Genomic DNA, 12,012 nt, shown 5'->3' with positions numbered 1-12,012 from the left:
AGGGGGCGTGGCTTGGAGTCCAGTTCCTTCTCTTCACCCTCGCAGAGGCCCCACACTCCCTACCCACAGACGTGAGGCCATTGGCCTGGCTGCGGCGCCGCCGAGGTGGACCGTGGGCGCGCAGTGGGCGTGGCCTGAGGGCGTGGCCCGGTGGGAGGCGGAGCCGCGGGCGCTGTCTCAGTGAAAGCTAGGCTGCTGCGGCGGCTGCTGAGGCGGCGGAGGCAGCGGAGGCGGCGAGGTGGTTGTACGCGTGGGACGCAGGCTCAGCGGTGACGGCGGTTCAGCCTGCAGCAGCACTGGCCCGTCTGGAGTGGCCGCTGTGAGGACGCCAACCGCAGTGGAAGAACCGCAGCCGGGGCTCCGCGCTCCGCGGAGCCGGCGGTCTCCGGGAACAGGTGATCCCAGCGGGAACCCGGAGCCCTCCCGAGTTGGCAGTGCGAGAACCCGCACTCCCAGGTGCAGCTGCAGCCACCCCGCCGTGACTGGTCGCAGTCGGCCGGGCTCCAGACTCAGGCTCGGGCATCCCTGCGCTCACTGGGGCCCGCGAAGCCCTCTGCCCCGGCAGGCTCAGAAGTGTCAGCTCCCGCTGCCTGGCGCTCGCTCTGCGGAGGGACAAAGTTGTGGACGTGTCCACATAGCCGAGTCCTGGCGCTGTCGCGATCTGGCCGGGTCAACGCACTCTCGGAGCGCCTCTGACAGACCAGCCCCGCAACTGTCTTGCCTCCCTCCCGCCAGTCTGCTCCCTCTGGGAACTGCTTCTGAGGCTGAAACTTTGGGCCAAGGGGCTGAGGGCGGCTCGGCTCGTGGACGAGGCCTGTGGGCACCCCTCTGCATCGACAGCCCCGGTACCGCGGACAGCCCCGATACCGCGGACGGCATGTGACAGCCCCAGCAACGGCCGCAGCGCGGGAAGGCGCGGGCCCGGCAGCTGCGAGGAGGAGCTGCACGGCCGGCCCTTGCGGGCCCGGGCCCTGAGCCGTGTCACCCAGCTCGCCCGGGCCCCGCCAAGGCCGCTGCGCCCCCGCCTCGGCGAGGGAAGACTCGCTCCAAACTCTGAAGGAAGTTCATCCTTTAGAGGCAGTACTAGACTGGCCGAAACTCTCAGAGACCCCCCGCCATCCCGGACGGCGCCCCTTGTCGACCTCCCCTAGCCCAGGCCCCTGCTGATAAGTGCCTAGACTCTGAGAGCCTGGGGGCCCGGCTGGAGCTGACTGTCCCCGGTTCTGTTCCAAGCCAGGATGCTCATGAGGAAAGTGCCCGGCTTCGTCCCGGCCTCCCCGTGGGGGCTGCGTTTGCCGCAGAAGTTCCTTTTCCTTCTTTTCCTCTCAGGCCTCGCCACCCTGTGCTTCGGGGCCCTCTTCCTACTGCCCAACTCCTCTCGCCTCAAGCGCCTCTTCCTGGCGCCCCGGACCCAGCATCCCGGCCTGGAGGTAGTTGCCGATGTCCCCGGCCAACCCTCGGCCCGAGAGCAGGAATCTCCCCCTAAACCTGCTCCTGCTGCGCCAGCCCCGGGCGAGGACCACCCCAGCAGCCTAGCCAGTACCCGCAGCAGGAAAGGGTGGCTGCGGCGTACTCACCCCACCAGGACACGGGAGGAGGCCACGGAGCCCCGGAGCAGCGGTGTCGAGGCCCTCAGACCCCAGGAGGGGAGCATTCCATTTAGCTTTGACTTCAACGCGTTCAGGAGCCGCCTCCGCCACCCGGTCCTGGGGACTACAACTGATGAGAGTGAGGAGCCCCAGAGCCTAGTTCAAACCCAGCGGGAGAAAATCAAGGAGGTAAGGACTTCTCCCCCACCCCCAAAAGAAAAGAGCCTCTTGTGCTTCCACCACTTCCCCTGGCCCCAGTCAATCCTGATCCCTCGTCTACTCTAGGCCCCCTGGGCACACTCTGTACCTTCTTTTCCCCTCCCAAACTTCCCATTTTTATTCCTCCCTGCTCACTTTCCCACCACTGGGTTCCGTTCATGATCCCCACCCCTGAGAGGTGGTAGCTGAACCACTAGACCAACTTCCCCCACCCCCAGAATGGTCTTTCAGTCCAGTCCCAGCCCGGGTGGGTGGGCTCCACTCCTTCCTTTTGTGTAGTTGCTAGTAAGAGTGTTGTGTAGTCTCTAGTAAAGTTCTTCAATGGACACCCTATTTGCTTGCACCCGGCCAAGGGCCATTTTCTTTCTTACTGAGTATCCTTAAGTCCTGACTTCCCCCAAACCCCTGTGGGATCTGCTACCTGGAAACCCAGGATTTGTGTGTGTGTGTGTGGGGGGGGGGCGTGCGTTGCGTTTGGTGTCCTACAAGTCTTTTGTAGCCAATCTATGAACTAGAGGATGTTGTGCATTCTTGTTAACTATTTCTATTGAGCTTCGGAACAGTTGCACATAATATCATGTGATGCAGGAAGAAATGATCAGTAAGGTGGTGGTAACGTTACAGAAGCTTCAAGGTTACTGGTTTACTGAAGCAGGTCTTGGACTTGGTCCCTGTAGGTATTGTATCAAGGAGGAGTTTAGAAGGATCACTTTAAGTCTGAATCTTAGTCTTAGTTTAAGAAACCAAAAGCAAATACAGCCTCACAATGGCTTGAAACTGTCGCCAAGCTGCCACTGGTACCTAAATATTCTGCTCTACCACTGTCAGAGCTGCTTGGGTGAGGTTGGTGCTCAGCAGTACAGAGAGGCTGCAGTAACACCCCCAGGCCACGAGGGGGCTGTGGGCAAGCAGTGGGTGAGGGTCTTCTCCCTAGAAAGGAGAGATGCTCCCCCAACACCCTACAAGGACCCAGGGAGAAAGGGCTGCTTCTCTCTGGACTTCTCAGTTTGTTGCAAAGGAGTCAGCAGGTTTGCTGTGATTTCCAGAGGGAGCAGGCAGTGAGGGTCAGGACCTGTCCTGCCAAGCAAGACCTACTCAGCCCGCGGAGAGTTCAGTTGTCCTTCTCTCTTTGTCAGGCTATCTTCCCTCCCAACTCCCACCTTTCCTCCACTTCCTGTTTTTTTTTTTTTTTTAGCTTAAAATTTTTTTTTATTGATTTTAGAGAGAAGGAAGTGGGGAGGGAGAGAGAGAGGGGGGATTTGTTGTTTCACTTATTTATGCATTCACTGGTAGATCCCTGTATGTTCCCTGACCGGAGATTGAACCCGCAACCTTGGCATATCAGGATGATGCTCCAACCAATTGAGTTATCTGGCCAGGGTTTTCCCCCCACTTTTCATCTCTGCAGTTACTCAGTCCTGCTTGGACAATCACAGGACATTTATGACTTCAAGATAGGAAGACAAGATGAGGCCTTGTTGTGTGTGTGTGCGCACACTCGCTCTCAACTTCCAAATTCTTGTTGCTATCTCAAAGGTTAATTAAAGGCTGGAACTTGCAGTAACTAAGGAAAGGACATCTTTTTGGTTAAGAAACTGTTGAATACTCACCCGGGCCACCCACAGCTCTCTTTCACAAATCTCTCTTTCTGCCCATCAGACCTCCTCAGAGGGCAGCAACCCCCAGTGAAATCACATACGATCTGCATGGGTGCAGTTTTTCATGGGGTGTCTGGGGCTGCCATACGTTTTTCGAAAAGCTCTCCAAATAATTAAGAATTAACTACTGTGCTCTTCCAGAAGAGGTGCTTTCTGCATTTGTGTCTAGATATGTGGCCCATTTCTGAAAGCCTGGGTTTGGGAGTCATGGCAGACTGGCTAGTGGGAACTTGGTTTTGCCCGTCTGTACAAAGATAGCCTCCCTTGCTGGCGGAGGCTGCGGGTGTGACTTGCTGCAGTGGCTGGAGGGCGGTGGGAGCTGGGAGCCGTGGAGACTATGCTCTGCAGGTGGCTGTGAAATAACATGATGGGCGGAGGTCCATGTTGGGTGCCAGATGTCTGGATTTTTCTCTCTGGCATCTCAGTGTGCCCCAGTAGTAGCTGGAGGCCTACTTGCATATACCTAAACTGGATGTTCAGTGAACCCCTCTTACTACCTTGAAGATCTTAAGCTCCTCAGAATGGAGAGGCCTGGACTATATACACTATTATGTTTTGAAGCCTGTTGCCTCTTCAGGTTTCCTGAATTTGGACCCCAACTCTCTCACCCTCCCAAACAACCTGAATAATGTGGGGCAGAGTTTTTGGCTTATCTCTTAACTCAGTTACCTTCCCTAGTGTCCCACCTGCTGGGGAATGCATGTGGCCATTGCTGGAGAATGTCTTTATTTCCTCATTTAAATTTCTATCTGTGCCGTGCCCAAGGGTGGATCATTTTAGAAAGGTGCTTGTTTTAATAAAAGGGACTGTTGCTTTCCTCTCTGGCTTGTTTATTTCCAGACATGGATTGATTAGACCCCAGGAGCAGAGGGGGAGCTGGCATCAGATAAAAAGGGCTCTGTTCTTATAAGATGAGGTTTTTTAAAGTGAAAGTAAACACCAAGAGAGAGTCAGAGAGAGTGATAAATGAAAGTGAATGAAGACTGAACACCTAGGCTCTAGATCCATGAAGTATATTTATCAACATTCCAGTTTGAGGGATGGACATGGGCACTGGGTCTGTGCTGATAAGATGGGTTGGAACTGCACGTTCTGGGTGTTTATGCGTCAGGAAGCAGTCCGTCACTAGAACCAACAATCTCTCCTCACTTTGCTACGTTGGAACTTTAGGAGGTAATGTGGTAGAAAGGGGAGACCCCGAGAACATGGTTCAACAGTTTAGCTCAACTGTCAAGCTGTCAGACTCAGGGAAAGTCACTTCCTCTCCTTCCTGGACCTCATTTTTCTTCTGTAAAAGGGGGTGAGGGAGGGGAGAATAAGCTGATCACACACACTCTTGCTTCTGGACCTGGCCTCTAAGTAGATTGCCAGTCTGCTCAGGAACTTCTTAGCAGATGGGCTTTACCCCACTGTGCATTCAGCATATCTTAGTTCCATGAAGTCAGGGACAGCAGTGTGTTACTGCTGATGGCATTCATTGTTGCATCCTTAGCACCCAGTCAAGAATAGATATTTACGGAGTTGAGTTAATTATCCCTATCACCCAGATTGGGTTTTAGATGTGGGGTTGAACAGTGACAGATTCTCAGCTTGGGATCGTGAAGAGTAAAGGGTTGGAGAACGTGGAAAATGGTTAACATTCTTCCCTTTCATATGCGATGGTAGTATAGAAAATTATTGTTAAAATCATCGTAGAGACCTTGGCCCTAGGTATGTTTCTGATGGATTTAAGTTGAACAGACTCTTTTCACTCATGATAAGAATTGGGAGTATATGGCTTGTCAGGATTACATCCCAATGAAAGGGTCCAAACTCTCCTGGTTCCTACCAATGATGGTTGGTTGCTGCTCTGGGGAACCTCAGCTGTTCGTTCCAGTGAAAGGGGCTTTCATCAAAGGGGATTGGGACAGTGAGGACACAGCACTGGAGTGTAGCTAGTCCACATGAAGAATGTGGACTAATTTCACCCTCATCCTACCCCCTCTGCCCTCATACACCACTGTATGTGGCAGTTGTACATAAAGAATCCAACCTGGGTTCAAGTCCTAGCCACATCATCAACTCCACCCTAAGGGGGAAATTCCTGTTTATCGCTGCACCTCAGTTTTCATGGTAAAACGAACAGACTGGCATTTAGGAGAGTCTTATCTCTCCCTTACTCCTACCTGCTTACTGTTTTCTTTATGTATGTGATCCACCCAAGACCTAGAATACGGTATGACACCTATCTGGCTCAGAGACCTGAATGAGTGGCTACAGTCAAGATCTGTAAACTAGCAATTAAGGTTTCTGGAGGCAGAGGCTGGTCCTTCTTCCTAGGGTATCTAGTTCTGAGTCTTAAGAGTAGGGGCCCACAGCAAGATTTGGGGGCTTAGCAACTCCATGTCCCAAGAAGTCTTTCAGAAGTTGCAGTAATTTCCCAAGTGCAAGTTTAACTTGAAGAGACTTCTGCCAAGATATAAGCATAGGTGGAGACGCTGTGCTTTCTCACACAACCAAGTTTAGAGACAACAAAATATTAGCAACAGAAAACATAGCCAGAACAGAGAAAACTGAACTTTTAGGAAGTCCGATAACAACGAATTCTTCAGCCTGACTGGTAAGAGGGGCGAAACCAGAAGCTGGCGGAGCGAGGGTTGCACAGGAAAACTCCGTCAGACAGACTCAGGTGTGCGGATCCCAGGCTTGGGGTTGCAAAGGGCCGACCCAGTGAATGACCTAGTGAGTGCGACCCAGTGAGTGCGACCCAGTGAGCGAGACCCAGTGAGCGAGACCCAGTGAGCAGGACCCAGTGAGCGACCTGTGGATCCGGCGAGGGTGAAGGGCATAGCGGGTTGACTGTGGTCCCACATTCCTGCGCAGATAGACCAGCCAGGGAATGGGCAGTGAGACGGGACCGGGCGAGTCCCAGTGACCTGAGGCAGCAGAGATGGCCGCCATTTCCGGCTCTGACCCCGCCCCCACATACAATGTCACAACCCAGCAACCTGAGTGACCCTACCTGGGTGCACATCCAAGGCTTCGCTCCTTATCCAGCAGCGGGAAGCAGGAGAGGGGGATGCCATTTCCCCACTCTGACCCCACCACCACATACAGCGTCACAACCCAGCGACCCCCCCCCGGAGGCCCCACCCCAGCCCTAAGGCTCTGCTCCTCATACTTAATGGGCACAAAAAGACTAAAAATGGCTCAAGAAGATCTCAAGGCCCCAGAGCCCATAAATCTAAGTGATGAAGAAATAGCAAAACTTTCAGATGCACACGTCAAAACACTGGTGATCAGGATGCTCACAGAACTGGTTGATTTTAGTCGCAAATTAGAGGAACATATGAAAGCTAAACTAATTGAAATGAATGGCAATGCACAGGAAACCAATAGTAATGGAAAGGAAACTGGGACTCAAATCAAAGAACTGGACCAGAAGGAGGATAAAAATGACCAACCAGAAAAGAATGAAGAAACAAGAATTCAGAAAAATGAGGAGAGACTTAGGAACATCCAGGACATCTTTAAATGCTCCAACATCCGAATTATAGGGGTACCAGAAGGGGGAAAGGAACAGCCACGAGTGGAAAACTTATTTGAACAAATAATAAAGGAGAATTTCCCCAATCTGGCAAAGGAAATAGACTTCCAGGAAATCCAGGAAGCTCAGAGAGTCCCAAAGAAGTTGGACCCAAGAAGAAACACACCAAGGCACATCATCATTATATTAGTCAAGATTAAAATGAAGGAGATAATCCTAGAAGCAGCAAGAGCTAAGGGGACAGTCACCTACAAAGGAGTCCCCATCAGACTGTCGGCTGATTTCTCAAAAGAGACCTTACAGGCAAGAAGGGGCTGGAAAGAGGTATTCCAAGTCATGAAATCCAAAGACCTACAACCAAGATCGCTCTATCCAGCAAAACTTTCATTTAGAATGGAAGGGCAGATAAAGCGCTTCTCAGATAAGATCAAATTCAAGGAGTTCATCATCACCAAGCCCTTATTATATGAAATGTTAAAGGGACTTACCTAAGAAAAAGAAGTTTAAAAAAGATGAACAGTGAAAGGACAGCAAACTCACAGTTATTAACAACCACACCTAAAACAAAAGCAGGAGAGGGGGATGCCATTTCCCCACTCTGACCCCACCACCACATACAGCGTCACAACCCAGCGACCCCATCCTGGAGGCCCCACCCCGGCCCTAAGGCTCTGCTCCTCATACTTAATGGGCACAAACAGACTAAAAATGGCTCAAGAGCTAAAAAGACAGCTAGATCAGGAGCAGAACCATAGAAATGAAGATCTCATGGAAGGTTAGCAACAGAGGAGTGGGAGGAGAAGGGGGGAGAGGGTACAGAAAATAAGTAGCATAGACGGTAGGTAGAGAATAGATAGGGGAAGGGCAAGAATAGTATGGGAAATATAGAATCCAAAGAACTTGAGACACATGGTCATGAACTAAAGAGGGAGAATGGTAGGGGTGGGGGGGTGCAGGGCAGAGGGGAATGAAGGGGGGAATAGAACAACTGTAATGGCATAATCAATAAAATAAAATTTTTAAAAAAAGTTTAACTTGAAGAGAGTAGGGAGGGGGCATCCATGAGTAAAATCTCTCAGGCCTGGATAACAGCCATCTGCAGGATGCCCGAGTCACCCTGGAGTGCCTGTGATTTGGCAGGGAGTACCCGGGCTCTTGACTTCTGTACCTGCTGCCTTAAGCCTCCAGGATATTGCTGGTAATAATATGTGGCTATGTCTGAGTAAGTCATCTTGGCAAATGCTCTTTGCTCCCCATTAATGGGCTGGTTTGTTAGTCATGTGTGGTTTCTCTGTATATCTGATTTATCACTGCTCATGCCAGGGCCAGGTAGGAAAATTAAAAGGCCTTGTGTTCTTTATAGCATGTGAATCTGAGCCTGTGAGATGTTCAGGATAATTAATATTAGCAATACCTTGGATTTAAATAGCTTTCCTTTGAAGAGCTGTTTAAGTTGCAAATCCATTGAATATCTTTTCCCCCTCATCAGTTTTACTCTTGTCCTGTTCTGTGGTACGTTAAAACAGATAGAAATACTGGCCTATACTAACTGGACAGGTCACTTGGGAGACCCTTACATCCTAAGCCCAGTCACATACCTCATCCTTTTTCCTTAGAACTGAGTACTCTAAGGAAAGCTTAGAACTTGTCCCTGCCAGGTATACAACTTAACGGCCGCAGGTTGGGTGGATCTCTACTTTTATTTTGAGTTGCACCATCACTTGGGAGAATTAAACACAGACATTCCAGAAGCAATTGCTTCTCAGGCTTCACATTCCTGACTATCTTTAATGTTCGGTCTAGAAACAAATAATACAATGGCTTTTAAAAGTCAGATGCTTATTCTACATTGTAGTTAGCAGGGGGGTAAGAATATAGATTCCCCTGTGATTTTCAGAGTGACTGATTTATATCCAAGTGCAAGAAATGCCTTTTCTCTAGCTTTCCCCGAAGACCGATCCATTACTCCACCAAAAATAAATATTGTGATATATATCATGCATACATTGCTCAAAGGGACTTACATCTTTTCTCTTATTGAAAAAAATAAATCAGGCTCACAGATTGGAAAGCCACGTGCAGGAGAGCTGTTTGGTCACCTAGATAGCCGCCCAGCTTTGTGGCACTGCCTCGGCCTGGGGGAGGTGCTACTTCTGCAGCCAAGTGGAGTCTGTGTTAAGGGAGGTGGTGGGGACTTTGGGAAATCCTCTCCCTACCTGGCTTTCATGGGCCAGGTCAGGAAAACCGGAGCCAGGAAATGACTGACAGGATTCAGAAGAGCAGTTGCCTCAGGTGAATTCATGGGCATTTATTATATTTTTCTAAAACAGGGGCTATGCACAAGCTGGGATGGATGTCATAAACCAAGAATTATTGTTATTGTTCCAGTTCTGTACACCTGCAGTCCCAAAAGAAAACAGACTCTTTCAGACAATAATCCCTGGCTCTTGGTTTCCCATTACCCTGGGACCAAGGCCTTATGTATAAGTGTGTGCATAGTTTGGGGGAAAGAAACAATAGACTTTCTTAGCTCCATATTATCATGGCAGGTCATGGTAAGAAACAAACTGGAGACTCAAAGAATTTTGAGGACCCTAGGACCTAAGTCCCTTTCCTCTTCCCTCCTTTGCCTTCACTCAGCTCTGGGGGCTAGTTAATAGCTACAGCAGCATTTTGGTTCTTTAAATGCAGAAACCACGGTAAGCCATACCTGTTTGTTGGTTTCTCCATTCCTAGAAAGAACAGAAGCCAGAAGCCACGGAGACCAAAGCTACAGGCTGTGGCCTCAGTGTTGTGGCTTAGCTGTAGGTGTTTCTTCGCCCATGAGAAAGCTGTTTTCTAAGATCTGGGTTGAGAACTCCCCAACCTCTGCAGTCAGGTGGTCAGAACAGCTTGTACTGTAAAGGGTGTCTGAGTATTCTCTTAACTCTGAATTTTCATTCATTGGAGACCAGGGAAATTTTCTATCTATTTTAGTGCAGTGCCATTAGTGGTAGCTTTTACAAAAGAGACTTTTTTGGCATAATGATTAGTGTCCTTCTTAATAGAAAAGCAATATTTGTGCTCTTACCTGGCGTGCTTTGGAAGTCCACCGCTCCATAGGTGAGCCTTCTAGGCAAACAGTTTTCACGACACAGCAGCCATTCTCAGTGACTGGAGAATAGATTTGCTCCCTCCTTTCCACCTCTGCCATGACTTGGTGGTCACCATCAAGTTCACTGTACAGTTCAGCAGTGTTCTGCAGGGCCTGGTAAGGTATATAGATATGACTGTCCTCTCCAACACCTGTCCCTTGTGTTCTTGTATTTTGTTTTCCTTCATGACAACCCTGTGATACAGGACACCATTTACTTATTCAGATATAAATGTGATTTCTATATGTAGTAAAATGCACAGATCCTAAATATATAGTTTGCTAAATTTTAACAAATATAGAAAGCTGCTCCCTTATCAAGATGTGGGACACTTCCATCATCTCAGAAAGCCTTCTGTGTTCCTACCCAGTCAACCCTCCATCGTCCACTCCCAACCACTGTTTTGGTTTGTCACTGAAGACTAGTTTTGTCTGTTCCAAAACTCCATATAAAATGGAATAGTACAATATGTGTCTTTTTGTGCAAGACTTCTTTCATCCATGTTGCATTAATACTTCATTCCTTTTTGTTCTTGAGGGGTATTCCGATATATAAATAAACCACCATTTGTTTATCCTTTTACCTGTTTTTGGACTTTTTAGTTGTTTCCAATTTTGGCTGTTATGGATAAAGCCTCTTTTATGTAAATATTTATGTTTATAATAAACTGGAATAGTTTTTCCAAGTAGTTAGTGTGGCTGATAGCCTTTGAGTCCCTGTTTGGGTGCCAGATGTGGTGGGCCTTGGTCACAGAGTCTGCCTGTTGTGGCTTACGGTGAGAATGAATGCACAGGCGACAACAGTCCTGCGGAGAAAAAGGGAACAGGCACGACTACTCTCTCAAGGGGAGAGTGCCTATGGGTGCCTCGGCCACTTCCTCAAGAGGGGAGCGCCCTGACCCTTGCCTAGACAGGCTTTTATTGTTTTCCTGGGGTCTTACATCATAGAAAGATTTATCATCTATTACATAGAATACTATTGTCTACATTAGAGGTACAATCAAGAAAATGAAAATAATATGCAGAGGGGAATGGCGATGAGCTCATTAGCTCTGTCTTTGGGAGAACTCATACAGGCTTTGGATATTAGCTTGAAGATAGACAATATACATTTGTTGTTTTAGGCCAGGGTGATGGAGTTTTAGCAAGAGCAAACCATAACAATCTGTATGCATTTTCTAGGCCCAATTCCCACGGGAAAACTCAGTTTGAAGGTCTGGCTCCTGCCTACCACTTCGCTTCTGTAGGTTTTCCATACAGAGCTGAGTCACATTTGCCAGGCCAAAACAAACTGGTCCCTTACAAGTTAGGCCATTTTATACTCCCACCAGCTGGTGAGGGTTTTGCATCTTCAGCAACACTTGGTATTGTCCACCTTTTTAAGTTTAGCCATTCTTGTCATGTGCAGTGATATTTCATTGTGATTTTAATTTTTGTTTTCCTGTTAACTATTGATAGTGAACATCTTTTCATGTATTTATTTGCTATTTCTGTATCGTCCTTTTAAGTATGTTAAAATATTCTGCCATTTTTGTTAAAAAATGGGCTCTTAATTATCTTACTGAATTCTAGAAATTCTTTACATATTCTAGATATAAGTTTTATATATATATATATAATTTGCTCCCATCCTATGGTTTATTTTTCCATTTTCTTAATGATGTCATTCAGAGAGCAGAGGTTTTACATTTAAAAAATTTTTTTATTTATTTTTAGAGAGGGGAGGGGAGAGAAAGAGAGGGAGAAAAACATAAATGTGTAGTTGCCTCTCATATGGCCCCCCACTGGGGACCTGGCCTGCAACCCAGGCATGTGCCCTGACTGGGAATTGAACCAACAGTCCTTTGGTTTGTAGGTTGGCACTCAATCCACTGAGCCACACCAGCC

The 12,012-nt window shown here is 48.6% G+C and overlaps 1 protein-coding gene across 2 annotated transcripts in view; it reads left to right on the top strand.

Moving 5' to 3' along the window:
* Positions 1-165: 165 nt before the first annotated feature.
* Positions 166-12,012, top strand: part of MAN1C1 (mannosidase alpha class 1C member 1) — a 132,861-nt gene continuing 121,014 nt past the window's right edge. The window contains exon 1 of one of the 2 annotated variants that reach the window (XM_037135925.2): positions 166-1,778. In XM_037135925.2, coding sequence (XP_036991820.2) covers positions 1,239-1,778 — 540 coding nt within the window. In that variant the 5' untranslated portion in view covers positions 166-1,238. The remainder of the gene's footprint in view (positions 1,779-12,012) is intronic. The other variant, XM_037135924.2, reaches the window with a different exon arrangement.

Source organism: Artibeus jamaicensis, unplaced genomic scaffold (genome assembly GCF_021234435.1).
Source record: "Artibeus jamaicensis isolate MK-2021 breed Jamaican fruit bat unplaced genomic scaffold, CSHL_Jam_final scaffold_847, whole genome shotgun sequence".
Taxonomy (NCBI): Eukaryota; Metazoa; Chordata; class Mammalia; order Chiroptera; family Phyllostomidae; genus Artibeus; species Artibeus jamaicensis.
The sequence above is the reverse complement of the archived record's forward strand: the minus strand, read 5'-3'. Positions and strand labels throughout refer to the sequence as shown.